Here is a 19,159-nt window from a genome sequence, read left to right on the forward strand (position 1 = left end):
CGAGGGATTAACGCACTGAAGTAATGCAGACAACCGTGAGATTGCACAGAAATCCTTTATTATATGTACATTAAAATAAGGCATTTTGGGTTAGACATCGTGGTCAGGCATACATTGCATGCAGCAAACGGTTCAGGTTCTACTTCAACACATGGGTATTTGTCCAGGGGAAATACAAATTCAAAGTTGAATTAACATATAAGTTTTTTTTATTTGTTAAGAAAGTGGCTTCACTGGAGAAGAGATTTAATTCCAAATAACGGCATAAAGTCTGAAAGACAGAGCTATCTATAATCTTTCAGACACAAAATTGCCTTTCACTACCAGAACTTTTTGAAACCAGGGAGTTACTCTGTGTCATCTGAAGATATTTAAATTGAAAGTTCATTAAATAGTAGCACACTGTTGTTACTAACACTTTTTTTTAGTGTCACTTCCTTGAAAGAATACAATACACCACTTTTACTTACATTCTAATGTCTGATTTTATGTCATATATTAACATAAAAAGATTCTGGAAGACTCTGCGAAGTAGTAAGCATCTGCCCTACTTATCACTGATGATGTCTCTAGAAATAAGTTCTTTCATTATTTCATTGGTACCACCATAGATTGGCTGAACACGAGCATCCACAAAAGCTCTGAAGGGGAAAAAAAACAAACAAACAAGAACAAACAACCCAAACAAGGAAAGATTAAAAACAGCTCCTCAGAATGGACATACAATCAAAAGAAAAAGATAACAAGTTTTATCTTCAAAGATTCCTCATTTCAAATATGCTATTCCCATTTTTAAAAAGAGTTTCACATTTTCAGAGCAGTTTCAAACTACCTGAAATATTTGCCTTTCCAAGGTACTGTGCCAAACTAGGCATTTCATCAGTATCTCTTCCCTGTTTTTTTGTTTGCATTGTGAAGTTTCAATATCCCACCTAATTAAACAAAGAATAATATAAAGCTCTATAAATCCAGACTCCTACCACTCCCACCCCCCCACCTCAATTCTTGTTCCCTGCTTTCTTTGTGTTACCTGAGCACTAACTCAACCCTGGACACCAAAGCCCCCATTCACCCACACCCTGCAGAACAGCATGCCTGCACAAACTGCAAGACCCAGGTGCCTCCTTGTGAAAAAACAACTTCTGCAGAGCCAAACCGATAGTTATTGTGGTAATGTGCTCTAATGCTCTGGCCTGTCTGATCCTGTCAAGAGCACTGCTAACAGTGCTGTCGGTTCTTGCTTTGAGGTGGGACTCAAACACCTCGGGAGCAAAAGAAAGTGCCAACTAGTTTCACATCAGCTGGCCACAGTCTCCTACTGACTCCAGTTCCATTTGGGCCAGCAGCTGAAAAGCTGCATGCAGCCAAACTATTTCCATCCTCATACTGGAACCGGACCCAGTATGTGCACAGCTGGCGACAGCACACAGGATGATGACAGTGTGCTTTTCCATTTTAATTCTCCTTCATTATACAGAGAGCAGCCCAGGAGCATGGCAGCATTCTCTGGAAACACGCATGCTGCTGCACCACAGGGATAATAAAACCCTGTATGGACAACTAATGCCCGCATAGATAAGCAGAGGTTCGAGGACGCTCTGAACTGGGCTTGCTGGCCTTCCTATTTAGTAAGATAGGTTGCAGAACACGCAAAAGTTGCAGTCATTAAAAACATGCAAGAAAAAGTTATGCTGAAGCAATATTTCATACTCTTAATGTATACAGAGTAAAAAAATCTAAACCTACGCAGTTAAAATTAGTTTGTTACCTGCTTATAACAACTGCACAGCAGTTACTGTTTTTTTGCCATTTCTACTATAATATTACCCTCTCTTTTAAAACCAAACAAAACCAAAACCCAAACACCAAAAGCTCTACTCATTAGTGTGGCAAATGGCATGTACACAACAGGAAATAAATTTTCACAGATAATATACAAGGGAATATAAAAAACTCCACAAACATCCCTAAATTCATAAAGGAAGCAAAAAAATGGGAATGGCAAATTCCTCTCTACATATAAGTCTCTTAGCTTTTTCACTTAAAAAGCTGAAAAAAGCTGAATGTAGACAGTCACACTGTTTATTAGGCAATTTGTTACTCTGTGGTATCACACAAGATTTAGACTGACCAACATGTTTTCTTTCCTTCATATGTATGCATTTAATTTCAGACTAAACACACAAACTAGCTCTTCTCATTTTTATTTTTACATTGCTTCTCTGGTTTTTCAATTAACATTTTCTGCTAGAAAAGGAACTTCTACTTTGTGAAAAATGGATAATTGCTGAACAGCTTATGAATTATTTGGAGAACCAAAACAAAGCCTTCCTGCAGACATCTGTACAGTGGGTTACCTTTCAATAAACATGATGTGAAAAGGAACAGTAAATCAGTACCAACACAAAACAACTGACAAGTAGACGTAGAGGAAGTGCCTCATTTTACTTTGCTGGTAATCTATCACCATTGAAGTCTGAAATGTTACACTTACTTTGCAATAGGATACTCCCACATGTACCCCCATCCTCCATGTAGTTGCACACATTGAGTAGCTATGCTGTTTTGGAGGTCAGAAGACCTTAAATGGCCAAAAACAAATCTGTTTTTAGAAGGATGTTATGCTGTGAAACATTACTAGAGATACAGATAAGTTAGCAAGATAAAAATATAACCACATTTTTTTACTTTATATAACTGATCTTAAATGCTGACTATTAAAATACTTTATATTCTGAAGGACTTGTTTTTCCTTTCTTCATGACTGGCAATAAATAAATACTGTTCAATTTAACGTATTAAAGATTTGTTCTCCTTATGGAAGAGCTTTCAGATAAGGAAAGCTTTCAAAACAGACAAGCTTGTTTACCTATCTCACAGGCCAAGATTTCTTTTGTAAAACAGGTTGATATAGTCTCTTTCCTTACCTAATCTCTCAGCTTTGTCAAAAATTAACAGCATCACAGGCTTCCCCCCACACCCACCAGCAGCACACCAGGATGCTCTTTGAGTATAACCATCACCTGGGGATAACGTATTTTCCTAAATAGATTTTATAGTTTTCAATTCAAAAAAAACCATTGTCATTCTTAAACAGGATTGCTCACTGCAAAATATGGATTTAACAGCAAAATAAGATTTTAACTGCATTTGGAGCTCAAGCTAAAGTTAAAAGACAAAAAAAAACCCTACTTTCTAAGCATACAACTTTCAGAGTGGTAACAGAAGTAAAGAAAATGATGATTCAAGTCAATCGCTTCTCATGGAAGAATGCAAGAGTCCTTTTCTCCAAACTTTCTCCTCATCCAGTTAAATCCTTACAGTTTATTACACCAACTTTAAGTCTGCCGCAGTGAGTTACTGCAACCGTCTTTCCTAAACATATTTTCAAATTGATTTGGGCATAAAAACAACCTGTCACCACAAAAGAAAACCTACAGACCTTCCAGAGATAGTCTCCTGAAACATTAGGGAATAAAGCAATTCTACATTCAAGCATTTTCTAGACTAAGATAGTTAGTGGAAACTTATGGAAACGAGTCACAGGGACTCTATTAAGGAAATGGGGAAGTCCACAGCAAATTGTGGCAAAAGACAGTTGGGAGGGTTGGGGGGAGTTTCAAATGCCTCACTTTGGGAAATTTGTTGAGGAAGTAAGTCTACATATCTGAGCTGGCACTAGTTGTTTCCTCCTCCTCAAAACTGAATGCCTCTGCTTATGTACCTGGTACTTCTAGGTAATCAGTGCCAGGAACAGCACTCAGTCAAAATCCTTCCTTTTCACTGTAATTATTCTCTCTGGATTCCCTTAGTATTCTCTGCTCACCTCCTCTATACTTATTTTTAGAAGTCTAGAATCAGTAAACCTGTGCATCTTCCATAAAATTATTTGCTCATGTCTGATGTGCTTTTTTTCTCCCATCTTTGCAAGCAAAATAAAACTACACAAATTCATGTTCCATTATCTTAGATGCTTCTACTCATCCAGCTTTCTCTGGTTAAACCTAAGTTAAAAGATAACACCACCAAGTATGGAGAGGGAGGAGGATTTCTGGCCAGTAAAGGAAAGCACTGTTTAGTCTCAGTTACAGCAACAGCTGTAGCCAACTATTTCTTTCCAAAACCAGACAGCTTCAAAAACTGGCTGGGCCAAACAGCTATTGCTAAGTAGCATTAACAAAAAGTACCATACAGGCTTCAAACAAATCTGTGCTTTTAAAAAAAACCCAAACACTCCCCTATTAAACAAACTAACAACACAAAACAGAAAGACCCAACAACAATTTGCTACAGTAAAATGTAAATGTTTGTCTAAATACAAATTAAGTACTCACTTTTACTTGAAGCTAAAGTTGAGTCCTGAATGTGTTATTAATGGAAGCCTATTTTAAAAGCATGCCATTACTTTGAATTTGATCTGTTTAACCAACACTGGTTTTCACTGAAACCAAGATTTTTTGTTGACTACATGATTAAAGTTAAAGTCTCTGTTAGAAGCTGACAACGTTGTTACTAATTAGAGAGTAATTTTATCTTTTCATTAGATCTGAACAGTTCAGTGTTTTTATCATTAGACTCCTGTCAAGATCATGCAAGTAACACTTCCAAATTACTTTAACCACATACCAATACTTTGCCATAGAAGCTGTGGAGGAGTCCAGACGTTTATCTGCATGCAGCTGCAAACAGTTGTCTATAAAAGCTCGGCCCACGCAAATCTGTGTTTTCATTTCTGCCAACTTGTGCTGTACTGTCTTATTTTGAGAGCGGATAGAGGAGGCAGAGGAAGGAAAGAGCAGAAGTAATACAGGTTTTAAGTGATATCTGAAGTAGAAAATGGAGGATTTTCTAAAAGTATTTCTGTTAGAAATCACCATTTCAACCCACTTTGGCTCTGTACACCAGAAGACAGCTTAGTTTCCATACAATTATGCCTTTACCAGTCTTACTGGAGAAAATTACTACCCTTTACTTCTCAAGACCAACTCAAAACATGACCTTAAGAGAAAAACTCCAAGAGCCTGAAAACAAATTCCTAGAGCGCAGAGTAGGAGGCACTGGGTGGTCTGCCACTCTCAGCTCCCTCTTGTGGGGGAATGTCCTTTCACTCTGTAGAGCCACTAATTTACCCAACTAATAACATTTCATCATCTATTAAATGCCTTTTCCATGCATTCAGTTCTTCAGAGTTTAAGTCATATTCAGAGACACACAAGCAAAAACAAAGGAAATTTTAGGCTAACTATCAGAAAATTTTTCAACACTGTGTTCTGTCACATTGGAAAAGAGCTTCTAGATAGAAGAGGTAAAATCTGTCACTAAGGTTATGTAAAACCAGACCAGGCAAGCATCTGACCACCTTCTTGTAGTTCTGGTACGGAGGGGATAAAAACACCACTCAGTAACAAAATCTCACAGTTCTAAAGCTGTATACAAAAGGATCTTCTTGCTTCCCGTGACAATAAATATAACGGACCAGCCTATTATTACAGAGAAAAGATTTGACTTCAAACACAGTACTGTAGCATGACTAAATGAATTAGGCAAGTCAGAGCTCTGATTAGAAAGGATTTTTTGATTACGTGCACATTCTAGGCAACAGCAACAAAAAGCAAACTGAAAAGGTATACAAGAATGGATTATTTTGGCAAAAATAATATACTTTATGAAGCTTATTGGCCACCTGGTGGTTGGCAGTGGGCTAGCCTAAAAAATGAGATTATTTTGCAGGTGTCTGCACAGTGAACTACTACAATAAGAAAGCATGCCTTACCTACATTAAAAAAACATAAAATAGATTTTTTTCTTGTGTTGAAAGCTGTACACCGCACATACTAAATTCCACCTGTAATAAGGGATTTCTGAATGTTAACTTTAAAAACAGATGGCGATCATAATTTCCTAAAAGATACCTAGCATTCCAGTCTCCAAATGACCCAATTCTGCTGCTATTCACAACTAAAGATTTGATTTTGACAAAGGAAGTCTCAAGACTTGGAAACGGATTTTTTTTTTTTTTCAAGTATTTCAAAAGCATATTAAAAATAAAAAGAGGCGGCCAATATCCTTTAACCTGTACGAGTCACTTCTATCCTATAAACCAAACATGCAAGAGCTTGGTCTGCTTCAGCCCTAACAGCTAATGTGGCTTTCAGGAAAACTGTAACACCACAATACTGCAGAATGCAACATCTGGTTTATGACTGCAATTAAAGATCATCGACATAAATGTCTCAAAACACCATTAGCTACCACTGTCAGGAGTGAGGTATGCTCACAGAGAATGACCCAATAGTTTTACATGCAGTCACTTCACTACCTACCTAGCTGAGCAATCTTATTACAATATCCACAAAGTCGAATACAAATACCTCTGCAGGCACTCAGGCAGCAAGGTCACTGCCTGGAAGCCCCTATCAGCACCATCCTCAAAGTTCATTTCTCCACAGTGCATTATGTGCAGAGGAGCACTGTACCTGGATACGCATCAAGCTCTTCTGCAGTCTGTAGGATTCCAGCCAGATACAGAAATACATGCAGGTGTAACAGACCCTGTGATTAAGACCTCTGGCAGTAAAATGCAAATCTAAGAGCAACAAGGCAGTTTTCCTTCATCAACAGCAAAAAGCCAGTATAGTTTCTGCCTGTGTGTTTCACTTCCAAAAGCAGTACTGCTGGGAGGTATTTAACTGAATCATAAAATACATACATTAAGGCTTTTGTCCTAGGTTGTTTTTTTTTGGTTTTTTGTGGGTTTTTTTTTCAAAAATGCATGATGGGCATGGAGGTAAACAGCAGCCACAGTCCAACATTGAAACCTGTGCAAGTAGTCCTTTGAAGACAGCCCAGCAATTTTCACTTGCTCACTATTTCACATACAAAGATGTAAAGCAAATGCACACTGGAATCTGTATACAAGTCTCTCAGTTCAAACTCACCTGCAAGTGTGCAATTGTCTTCCCAAAAGCTCTTCTTTGCTTCACATAATTCCTTGTTTCTTCAAACATGAATTCACAACTGGCAAGAGCTATATCAGCAATTAGCAGCCTTTCCTTTTGAAACACAAATTGCAGAATTCAGTTGAACTAGTCCCACATTTGTCCGTATCAGATGCACAATTGGGACACAGATGTTCAGTGTTGTTTACTAAGGGAGGAGGGCAGAAGTCACAGAAAGTATCAAACAAGACACACTGCATTACTGAAATCAACGAGTGGGACAAATGCCTTGCTGCCTGAAGCTCACTTTTAAGTCTTTTCTGGGGTAATGTTCTATCATAACAATGACTCAAAAAATAGCTACAAATCAACAACAGGACTCTTACTGCCTGAAAAAAAAAATCACACTGAATTCCATTTCAGTTACTGCTTTTCACTGCTCAGTTTAAACAAAAACTGCATTTAACAATCAATAAGACACCTCTAAAAAAACCCACAAAAACCTACAAAAAAAAGGCTGCTTTTTCCTTCCTCATAACATGCTCAAAAACATAAACTAAGTACAGAATAATTACTTCTAGAACCACTGAAATCATCTGATGTATCGTATTGAACCTGCTCATGAGTGCAACTATTTCTCTAACGAAGAATAAAAGATTTCCTTTGATCAGGTTCACTCACAGTATAAAATTAAATAAACATGATCCCCACCAGATGAGGCAAATACAAAGTCAGAGCACCATCACATTTTGAAAAACCACATTGCCTCTTCGTCCTCCCAAATAATTCCAAAACTTTGTAACTGTTATTTCCACTAGCAAGGTATTTTGGCAACTAAACAATTTCTTTACTTTGCTATATGGACAAAGAACAAATTCTTTATATCTTTAATATGCTTCTACTGGTAGAAGTGCTAGAACAGCAGTGCCTGCTCATTTCTTTAAAGAGAACGCCAAATGCATCAGAGACCTCCAAGCTATGTTTAATTTACTAAGCAAAGTGGTGCCGTGCTAGAAGTATACAAGAAAACTGTGGTACGTTCTTTTAAACACACTACCCTCAGGTTTTTCAGTAGCTGGGTTGTTGATTAAAAGCTCTGGCTTTCAGCTGGTGGGATATCAATACTTTTACCAATGCCCAAAATGTTGCATTTTCGGCACTAGGAACTGTGTACTTCAGTTAAAAAGCAGCAGTATCAACACAATGTTGCCTACAGATAGCCCAATTCTGAGCCCAAGGTGGCCTCACGATACATAATCTTCAAGAGTAAGGCAGACTCTTGCAATGAAAAAAATTGTCTCTGTATTATTCCTATAGACAGCAAAACATTCATGTTTCTCTTACCTGAGGGAGCTCTGCCATCAGATAATAGAAGCCTTTGTTCTCTTTTCCAAGCAAGGCACTGGCTGGCAACCGCACGTCTTCGAAAAACAGCTCTGCTGTGTCCTAAGAGGATTTTCAATGCAACAGTTTATAGCCTGATATTCTCATCCCTTCGTTCCACTTCTTTTGCCCCATTTTTTTTTCTTGCTATTGTACACTTTAACTTGAAATCATAGAATTATTTAGGTTGGTAAGGTCCTCCAGAGGTCATCTAGTTTATCTCCTATTCAAAGCAGCTCCAGCAGAGCAAGCAGCTAAGGGCCTCGTCTAGTTATGCTTTCCAAAGCTCCAAAGATGAAAGCTCCACAACCTCTCTGGACCCTTGCTCCAGTATCTGATCACTTTTATGGTGATTTTTTTTTTTTCTTAATACCTACTTTGAATTTTCCCTAATGTAACTTGTGTCCCTTGCCACTCTCCCTTCAACTGTGCTCCTCTAAGAACAATCTGGCTCCACCTACCATTTCTACATCCACCCATTAGGTAGCTAAAGACACTAGTAAGATCCTGTCCTTCCAGGCTTCTTCAGAGTGAACAAATCCAGCTTCCTCAGCCTCTCCTTGCACATCATATGCTTCTCACTTCCATAGGCAAACTCAGCATACATACTTCACATGTACATCATCTGTGCTCTAAAACCCAAGAACTAGAACAGCACCACAGTTCCTTTTTATATTTATTTAGCTAATGCCAGGCATTAAATGGTTTTATACTTCCTCCAAGACTATTACATGTTAAGGGTTGTATGAACTCACCTGCGCTTTCAGGCCGATTTTGTTCAGCTTGCGTCCTTTGATAAAACCTTTTGTTCCATTTTCCACCAGAAAAAGGCTGATCCCATGCGCAGGAGATCGGACCTCCCGGTTTGTGACTGCAACCACGATCACTACATCACTCATCCAACCATTAGTGATAAATACCTGCAAAAAACGCAGCTTGAAATAAAGCAATGAGCTAGGTGGCTAGAAGCTAGAAGAGCAGCAGAAAGAAAAATTGCATTGACACTTTCACAGATGAACTGAAAGGCAAGTGTCCAGACGAATTTTAAGCTTTGAGGCTTTCTGAATTAAGTGTTTTGGAATAAGGTCTATTAAAGTAGGAATTAGTTTGAGAAGTATTGTGTGGGTCAGAAGTGTGAAGTTAAAGAATTCACAGATCTGTTTCTTTTGTCTGCTCCACGATAAAGAAGGAATACGGTATCAAATGTAGATCTTAAGTGAACACAGAGGTTCTCTTTTTTAGAAACTAAATTAGCAAGGTATAACATGCAAAACTATCAATGGCTTCTTGTCACAACAGCTTACTATAAACCTGTAGAATGAGTAATGAACCTGCCAAAGTGATCCATCTTAACTCCAGCAAAATAAATGAGCTATCTGTCCTGCTTGGCTTCAGCTGTGCAGCACGAGCAAGTATCCTTTTGAACACCTGTACATACATATTTTCTTGCACATATTCTCATTCCCTGAAACTCTGCTAAGGCCAGAAGTCCCTATCAGTACCATGTTATCAGCAGGAGTACAAAAGAAGTGGGGAAGACGGAAGATTAAGACATTTTATAGCTTTAAAAAAAGCCCTGTTGAACCCACACTCCCATTTGAACATCATTTCTGCCTTCTCACTTTTTTATTATAGCAATGAAAGATGAGGTTAACGCTGCCAGCTTTGCAGCAGCTTGACAACACACATACAGCATCTGATGAAGTCGGATTTTTTTCTCCCAGCATGACCAGCAGGCTCCTGAATAGATTACACAGCTTGCATTGTGGCAACACAAGTTTTACTCAGGCTACAGAAGATTTCACAGTGGTAGTATATATATTTTATTGTCCAACCTCCATACTAAAAACCACCCTGGTCCTGCTGGTACTACGCAGGACTTCCCTCCACCTCTGCTTTTTCTTCCCAGTTTAAAAGGAAAATAGGCCTTTTGATAGGGTTATTTAAAAGCTACAAAAAAAAGCCTACTCAAGACCTTCCATAAATTGGTCCATTAATTGCCAGCAACAGAAATTTCTTAACTCCTATAGAAAAAGCAACTGGGGGAAAAACCACAACATAACCCACAAAAAAAACCCAAAAGTGAAAGGACTGGGGGGAGATACTAACAGTGTTGTATATCCTTCACTGCCTAAATGCATTCAGCTCCCAAAGCTTATGAGCAGTATATATGCCTGTTCACTTACCTTACTCCCATTAAGAATCCAGTCACTTCCATCCTTTTTTGCATATGTTCGTATTCCCTGCAAGTCACTAAAATGAAATTTAAAAGGTCCTTCAAGAAACCATTCCAGAAGCTGCAATTTGTATCCTGAATTCTACCCAGTATAAAATAAGGTAGATTTTATACTGGCCAGGCACAGGCTCAGTGAAAATGCATAATGAAAATGCTTAGAGTATTAACAGAAACCACAAGCCTGCTATAGCAAGGAATGATAAATCTATGCAATTGTACAACAGTATGAAGTCTCATTTTAACGCATCTGCTTGTGGAAGGGGGTGTAATACAAGCACCGACACCAACAGGTCAGCAAACTCTTATACCAGTATGCCTCAGATGACAAATGCCAGACAAAACCAGGTCCTCTAAGCAGGCTCAGCCCTCGAGGAGGCTCTGTAAAAAGCCACTGGCAATGTAGAAGTATGACACCAACAGGTTTTGCTTTTCACCTGTCCCCTCTCTGTTTTGGAAACTAGCCAGATCAGCTGTGTCTACTCCAAACATGTGCTGTCCGCCCTTCAATGATGATGGGCAAGGAGGGACATTTCTCTGTTGGAAAGGATTTAGAGGAAAGAAAATAAGGTGTTCTGTTCCACAAAAAAAGTTAATAGTAAAGTCAAGTCATCTTTACTGAGGTATGTAATTTTCTCCTGTCTACATTTCATATTAAAAGTATGTTCACATAACAAGCAAGTTAATAACTATAAACTCGGACTACAAAAGCAAATACAAAGCCTGTTTGTCCACAGTGAGATCAGATGGAAACGCGTTCTGGGCAAGTATCTCGAAATGACAAAGCTGTAATACAGTAATCTGTAAGTAAAAAAAAAAGTAAGGCTTTTTGAGGACCTACCTAATCTAGGATATTGCTAGTCACTAAAATGACCATATAACCAGAAGGCTCAGAATTTTTTTCACTGACAAATCAACAGACAGCACATAATGTTAAGACCACTGCTTTAATATTTAGCTTACCTGCCAGCCCCGGGTTCTGTCATGGCGATAGCTCCAATACACTTGCCTGCAGCCATTTCAGGGATAAAGTGTTTAATCTGTTCTTCAGAGCCATAGTTTGCAATGTAGGGCATGACTATATCTGAATGAAGGCTGAATCCCGGGCCAGTACAGTTAACATACATCCTTGGGATGAGGGGAAACAAAAATGTTCAAACAGAAGTACTACAAAGATTTAAACACTGAACTTTACACAGTTACAACAGACCCAACAACAAAGAAGGCCCCACCACACAGAACTCTCAGACATAATCTGAGCTTGCAGCACTTGTACTGTTATTTATAGATTGTACTTTCAGTCAGATCAGTGTCTAACCTACCAGACTAACTGAAATGCTTCCCCCAGCCACAAAGTCATAACATCAGAGTAGAATTATATTTATCTCAAACAATCATCCAGAATACTGAAAGCATGAGGAATTTACATACGTCTAATTATCCTTTCAATAAGAAAGATAACACCATGTTCTGTAAGAAAACATATACCACAATGAGGACAAAAAATCCCCACAGTCTCTTGCTAATATCACTGAAATTCTTCTTGAAGTGTCTAGTACTTACTGCTCCTCCCAGATCACAGCTGAAGAGAGAATATCTGCTCCAATGCCTCCGTGTTTTTCAGCGACAGCAACACCCAGCAAACCCTGCTGTCCAGCCTTTTCCCAGAGCTCCCTGCTCACCTGGCCATCTTTCTCCCATCTGCAAAATGTCCACAAGAACAGAATCACACATTAAATCCCCTATGTGCTACTGTTTATTTGTCATGGCCACTGCTTCGCACTAGAACACCTGTGGCCAGGTCTCACTGCATAGGAGGAGACTTTCAGTCTCACCAACAGACAACATGTAGGGTACACAGACAACCACATGTCAAAGCTAAGCAGCGGTGGCATAGTAACAGGTTTTTCTTCAAGTCCACAGATGCCACTGGCACTACAGGGACACCAACTGTGTAACAAGTTTGAACTCCTGCTTCCACCATATAACCTGACATCTGTTTAAGACTTGTTACAAAAGGCAGTGCTGCCTATTGGTCGGAGTACTAGACAGGGATTTAGGAGGTTTAGCCACAATCATCTGGATAATTACAAGCAGGTCTTCATCCTCCTGATATTCCATTTTTCCCCATGTACAAAATGAGTAGAGCACATCAGTATCTTCTATGAAATATTTCAACTCTACCAATGACAACCGCTGTATAAGAACCAAGTGTTAACATATTTGTAACTTTTATATAAAAAACAATCCCTGTGCACTTATTACAAGACATGACTGTATCTTAGTAAATTACCGCTTTAAGGTGGTTTCAAGTTTGTAAATAGATAGTTGAGGTTATTCTGCTAACAGTTTGCAGACTTTAACAACACAGGAATCACTCTTGGAAAAATAGTGCCTCTATGGAGCCTGCCAATTCAGCAGAAAGTTGGATGGCCATTAATGGCACAGCTTTTTTTTTTTTTTTTTAACATTTCTTGGTTTTTTGGTTTTTTTTAAATCACAATTTTAAAGTTGTGTGGTAGACAGATTATATCAGACACCCTCTTCTGACACACCTGTGTGCAGCAGAGCTATACCACAGCACTTTATCCACAGTTAATCAAGTATCTTACGCTATACATTTAAGATCATTCCCAGAGGTTTCACTCCTACACTAGAAATCTTAAACAAATCTCTCCCGTGACCATCTTTGCTTCCCTCCTCCCTCACCTGTCACAGCCATTCCTGTCTCTATTTCACCCATCACCAAAGCTTCTCTTCCTCACAATAATCCACAACTGCATTGACTGCTGCCACGCTCGCCTCTTCACGTCAGCCCAGCCAATCAACATACTAGGCCTGAAGCTTCCTCGTTTACTTGAAAGGTGTGAGAACAGAATGGTTCATAGGTCGCTGAAGTGATGTAATATAAGCCAAACTTGTTCCAGTCTCCCTAGGAAATCGTTGTGTTAGCAAGCTAGCAAACAGGATCTTCAGTAACCTCAAGCAGAGCAAGCACCTGTTCACAAACCCACATTAGAAGTCACGCTAACAAAAGAGGGAAAACATTTGTTTTTGTGGACTGAATATGATTGTACAGTGGAAAAGCCTATTACTTTGAAGTCACGGTTTGAGGATGAAAAAAATAGTTGGCAATAACCCTGATGCAAGCTGTTTCTGTTGCCTCCTGCTGTTCATTTCTGCCTTAGAGCCGCAACACCCCACCCACTCAATTGTGCCATCTCAGCTGTTTGTGGATACACACTATGATATGCATCAGGAAACTCATCTACCAGCGTGACTTAAGCATAAAACCTTCACTACCTCCCAGTGTTTTCGCAGGAATGTTTTCCAAGTAAAGTAAGAATTGCTTAAGATACTACTGCAGCTAGTGCTTTCTGTTCAAAAACACGTTCTGAGTTCATTTATTTTCTTTCCCCAACTATAATGTGATTGGATATAGCTAAAATAAGGGCAAAAAACACCCTCCCAGCTCTAGTTCAACAGAAATACAACACTTGTATTCTGTGCAGAAGACCACACATACTTCCACAGAAGCAAAAAAGATAGAAAATTGAGATATTTTGTGCAAGTTTATTGGTAATATATAATCTAGCTTACCATCCTACACGTACTGTATTTACAAAATCTGTTGCAATGTGATCTAGACACAATGTCAGTGCTATTTTGGATGACAGCAGTGCAACAGCATAGGAACTGAGCTGTCTCTAATGCAAGTCTCCAAGACATCAGTGTCAGTGTTAACACCTACAAGCAGGGATACTTTTGCTGCAACTCTGTAAACTGCATTTGTCTGCTCATAGGCCTAAGGCAAGGATGCCAGATTGCCTACACTGGAGTTCAAAGAATGGAGTGAATTTCGATTATGTGTGATTCTTTTTTTTTTTTTCCACATATGATTTTCATAGGCAGATTTGTTTTAATGGAGTAAATTTGAAACAGAAAGCTTGTAAGTGAAAACAAATATCCTGTTTATCCTGTCATATTAAGAGTAACATCCCAAAAAGCATTTTTTTGGGAAAAATGCATATTATTTGGCAAACCAGAATGTTTAAGAGCTATCTTACTCTCCGTGAAAAGGTAGCACTTCTTCTTCAAAGAACTTCCTGGTACTCTCCCTGAAGATATCATGATATGACGAGAAGATCCTCCGAGTGCCTATATCAGTCAAACTTTTAGCAGAAGATGGTTCTGGGCGCTTTGTGCCATGCTGTTCAGTTTGCAGAGGACTAAAACAAACAAGTGAAAGCATCTGTTAGGACACAGACACCCCTATTTACGTAACCCTGTTAAAAGAAAGGAAACACCTGTGTTGTTAAACATAGTTCACATCCCAAGCCTAGCACACTGTTAGGTCCAAAGTACACCCACGACAAATATAAAGACCTAATACACACTGTACTTCACTGGGCTGTGAAAGGAGGCAAAAGCAAGACTGGCTTTTCCTTAAAGCTTGAAATAAATTAAAACCAGCAATAACACAGACATAGATAAGAGGATAAAATTTCTATTCATTAGAGATACTGAAAATCATCACTGCCTTCTCCCCCTGCCACACAACCTCCAGAATGCAATTCAGCTCAATTAGGTAACTTTTTCACAGAATCGCAGGGGTTGGAAGGGAACTCTGTGGGTCATCTAGTCCAACCCCCCTGCCAAAGCAGGGTCACCTGCAGCAGGCTGCACAGGACCTTGTCCAGGCGGATCTTGAATATCTCCAGAGAAGGAGACTCCACAACCTCCCTGGGCAACCTGTTCCAGTGCTCCGTCACCCACAGAGTGAAGAAGTTCTTCCTCATGTTCAGATGGAACTTCCTATGCTTCATTTTGTGCCCATTACTCCTTGTCCTGTCACTGGGCACCACTGAAGAGTCTGGCCCCATCCTCCTGACACCCACCCTGCAGATATTTATAACGTCCACTTTCAGCCTTGTCTTCTTCAGGCTGAACAAGCCCAGCTCCCTCAGTTTTTCCTCACAGGACAGATGCTCCAGTCCCCTCATCCTCGTAGCCCTCCACTGGACTCTCTCCAGTAGCTCCTCATCTTTCTTGAAGTGGGGAGCCCAGAACTGGACACAGTACTCCAGACGGGGCCTCACCAGGGCAGAGTAGAGGGGGAGGAGAACCTCCCTCAACCTGCTGGCCACACTCTTCTTAATGCACCCCAGGATATCCATTGGCCTTCTTGGCAGCCAGGGCACACTGCTGGCTCATGATCAACCTGTCATCCACCAGCACTCCCAGGTCCATCTCCACAGAGCTGCACTCCAGCAGGTCAGCCCCAGCCTGTACTGGTGCATGGGGTTGTTCCTCCCCAGGTGCAGGACCCTGCACTTGTCCTTGTTGAACCTCATCAGATTCCTCTGCGCCCAACTCTCCAGCCTGTCCAGGTCACGCTGATGGCAGCACAGCCTGCTAGTGTATCCACCACTCCTCCCAGTTCTGTGTCATCAGCAAACTTGCTGAGGGTACACTCTGTCCCTTCTTCCAGGTCACCGATGCAGAAGTTAAAACACGACTGGGCTGAGTACAGTTGCAGGCCTCCAACTAGACTCAGCGCTGCTGATGACAACCCTCTGAGTTCTGCCATTCAGCCAGTTCTCTATCCACCTCACTGACCACTCATCCAGCCCACACTTCCTGAGCTTCCCTGTGAGGATGTTACGGGAGACAGTGTTGAAAGCCTTGCTGAAGTTGAGGTAGACAACACCCACTGCTCTCCCCTCATCTACCCAGCCAGTCATTGGTCAAGCATGATTTCCCCTTGGAGAATCCATGCTGACTACTCCTGACAACCTTCTTTTCCTCCACTTGCTTAGTGATGACCTCCAGAATGAGCAGCTCCATCGTCTTTCCTGGGATGGAGGTGAGGCTGACCGGCCTGTAGTTCCCTGGGTCCTCATTCTTGCCCTTTTTGCAGACTGGAGTGACACTGGCTTTTCTCCAGTCCTCGGGCACCTCTCCTGTCCTCCAGGACCTTTCAAAGATGATGGAGAGTAGCTCAGCAATGACATCCGCCAGCTCCCTCAGCACTCGTGGGTGCATTCCATCGGGGCCCATGGATTTGTGGGCATACAGATTCTTTAAATGATCTCTCACACAGTCCTCCTCAGCCAAAGGAGGGTCATCCTTTCTGCAGGCTCTCTCTCTTACCTCCAGGGCCTGGGATTCCTGAGAACCGGCCTTAGCACTAAAGACTGAAGCAAAGGTGGCATTCATTAACTCTGCTTTCTCTGTATCCCCCGCCAGCAGGGCACCCACCTCGTTCAGCAGTAGCCACACATTTTCCCTAGTCTTCCATTTGCTGCTGATGTACTTGAAGAAGCCTTTCTTGTTGCCTTTGACATCCCTTGCCAGATTCAATTCCAGGTGGAACTTCGCCTTTCGCATTTCTTCCCTGCATGCTCTGACAACGTTCCTGTATTCCTCCTAAGTGGCCTGTCCCTCTTTCCACATTCCATAGACCTTTCTGAACAAGTGAACTTTTTTGTGGGATGTTTATTCTGTACACACTCCGAGAAGTCCCAAAATCGCAAATCCATGACACTGAAAATTCACACACTCAAAATAAAAGCAAGTACAATGTGGATTTGCATGCTCTGAGGGCTGTATTATACTCTGCATTATCACATCTATCTGCACAGTTCTAACCTTGAAAATCATACTGTCTAAGCCCTTCTAACTTTCAGTATTTTTGTTGTACAGGAAGGCTAATCCTCCCAAATCTCTGATAAAAACATATAAAAACAAAATGCTTCTGTAACAAAGACCAAAAGCTGAAACCATGGTAAATGTCAGTTGAAACCACGCAAGGGAAGTATAATCACAAAAAAATAAGGCAGGGTTTAAAGCTTTTGTAGGTGTTTAGAATGTCAGGGACAACATACTACTTCAGATCTGAAAGGAAAATTCATTTCTATTTGTGCACTGGGTTCTTTTCTTTCATTGCCACAAAAAAAATCAGAAATTATAAATACAGAGCTGAGCTATATTAAGTGGAAAAGGTATTCACTGTTCTTTCGCAACTATTTTGTTTATGTCTCCTCAGCTCCTCAGCACCAGTTTCCCAGCACAGCAATTGTGCTTAGTCCCACATAGCTTAGCTGTGCCCACACTTACTTACCCTGTTACTGCAACACAGGTCTTTATTTACTACCACATGAAGCTACTCACGCTGTTCCTGGTGCAAAGGCCTAAACACCACTGAAACACAGACTCTGCTTATTTCTAGTGTTATTTGGAGAAAGTGGGCTACGGCATCTTGCTGTTTCAGTATTCTGCACCCTCCAACACAAACTTCCCGCGCTAGGCACACAGTGACTCTCCCAAAAGCTGAACCCTATTTTTAAAGCTGTTTAAGATTATATTGATCTTTACTGAAGACCACTCTGTTGCTCGGCTGCAGCTCGCAGCCCACACAGCGTGCAGGGCAGGGCCGGGCTGCTCCTCCAAGCCAGCCACAGCCCCAGGAGACACAACTCGTCGGTCAGAGGAGCCGCGAGCACGATCCTCCATCCTTCCTCCCCGAACACCCCCTTCGCCGGGCCCGCGGGTGACCGCGCTGCCCGGGCAAGGACGGGACGCGCCGGGCCCACCATCCGCTGCCACCACCGGGCCCGGCGGCCCCTGAGCGCCGACGGGGAGCGGAGCAAAGGTCGGCCCCGTCACGGGGACGCGCGGGGGCTCCCGGGCCCAGGCCGCAGCCCGGGCCGCTCAGGGGACTCCCAGGCCCGCCGGGCACCAGCCGCCCGGCCAGACCTCGGCCGCCTCCTGCAATGGAGGCACCGGCACACACATACCCACGCACGGCTGTGCCTATAACCTTCCCTCCCCACGTACACAGGGCGCACATCCATACCCCTCCACGTACACACGCAGGCGCGTGTACACCCACCACACATCTATTCATACAGATACGTGTGTGCGTGCAGATCGCGTGTGCACCCCCACGGTGCGTCCCGCTGGGACCCCCAGACCCTGGCGCCCGGGTACCTCCCCGCCCTGCCCGGCCCGGCCCGGCGCACACCCGCCTCCCTACCCGCGCCTCAGCGATGCCCACCGAGGCCGGCCCGGCGCCCCGCTAACCTGGCCTGGGCACAGAAGGGCCGGGGCCTAGCGGCCCGCAACAAGCCTCGCAGGCCGAGCAGCCGCACCACCATCTTGCGCCGGGGCGGGACAGGGCGGCCCAGCCGTTAAAAGGGGGGGCGGCGGGCGGAGGGCGGTGTGCCCGGGCCCTCGCCCACTCAAGGAGCCGTGTTGTAGGGCCGGGGAGTTGGACGTGTTGTAATTGCTCTGTTATTATCGTTTTCTTTCTGGGCTGTTTGGCGAGGGCTTCTCGGTTCTGTCAGGGCTGCTCCCTCTCCTCGCCCTGCGCAGCGGGTGGAAGGGCTTCTGCTGCCCAAACCTCTCTCGAAACACGCACCCCCGTACTCATCCCTGTTCCTGCATAAATCCCTTCTAATACATCTGGGCTTGCAATAGAATTACGATGAAACACCTGTATTATTACTATATTTATATAATATTTATTATTGTGACTATAATACCCACTTTTGGGGGGCTTGATGCTCTCCCAGGCCAGCCGAGAGACCGAGGCAGGGAACCT

The 19,159-nt window shown here is 42.1% G+C and overlaps 1 protein-coding gene across 2 annotated transcripts; it reads right to left on the minus strand.

Annotated features, from left to right (window-relative positions):
* Positions 1-36: 36 nt before the first annotated feature.
* Positions 37-18,749, minus strand: ACADL (acyl-CoA dehydrogenase long chain). 2 transcript variants are annotated; one of them, XM_075430161.1, is made up of 12 exons: positions 18,640-18,749; positions 14,622-14,783; positions 12,118-12,255; positions 11,518-11,682; positions 11,278-11,355; positions 10,508-10,574; positions 9,077-9,241; positions 8,283-8,384; positions 6,939-7,052; positions 4,627-4,754; positions 2,495-2,581; positions 37-641 (listed from the first exon to the last, which is right to left on the minus strand). In XM_075430161.1, exons 1-12 carry the CDS (start codon positions 18,711-18,713, stop codon positions 548-550), a joined length of 1,374 nt encoding a protein of 457 aa, XP_075286276.1. In that variant the 5' UTR covers positions 18,714-18,749; the 3' UTR covers positions 37-547. The 2 variants fall into 2 exon arrangements, with proteins under 2 accessions (XP_075286276.1, XP_075286277.1); XM_075430162.1 differs by lacking the exon at positions 11,278-11,355.
* Between the last annotated feature and the right edge of the window lie 410 nt (positions 18,750-19,159).

This window comes from Opisthocomus hoazin, chromosome 9 (genome assembly GCF_030867145.1).
Source record: "Opisthocomus hoazin isolate bOpiHoa1 chromosome 9, bOpiHoa1.hap1, whole genome shotgun sequence".
In the NCBI taxonomy this organism is placed as follows: Eukaryota; Metazoa; Chordata; class Aves; order Opisthocomiformes; family Opisthocomidae; genus Opisthocomus; species Opisthocomus hoazin.

Bases quoted from the DNA above. Each gene is read 5' to 3' on its own strand.
- ACADL (XM_075430161.1), bottom strand. From the start codon at position 18,713: ATGGTGGTGCGGCTGCTCGGCCTGCGAGGCTTGTTGCGGGCCGCTAGG. The intron at 9,242-10,507 runs GTAAGTGAACAG...CGTTTTTTGCAG, and splicing joins GGATTCTTAATGGGAGTAAG to GTATTTATCACTAATGGTTG. The intron at 4,755-6,938 runs GTGAGTTTGAAC...TCTCAAAATAAG, and splicing joins AGACAATTGCACACTTGCAG to ACAGTACAGCACAAGTTGGC.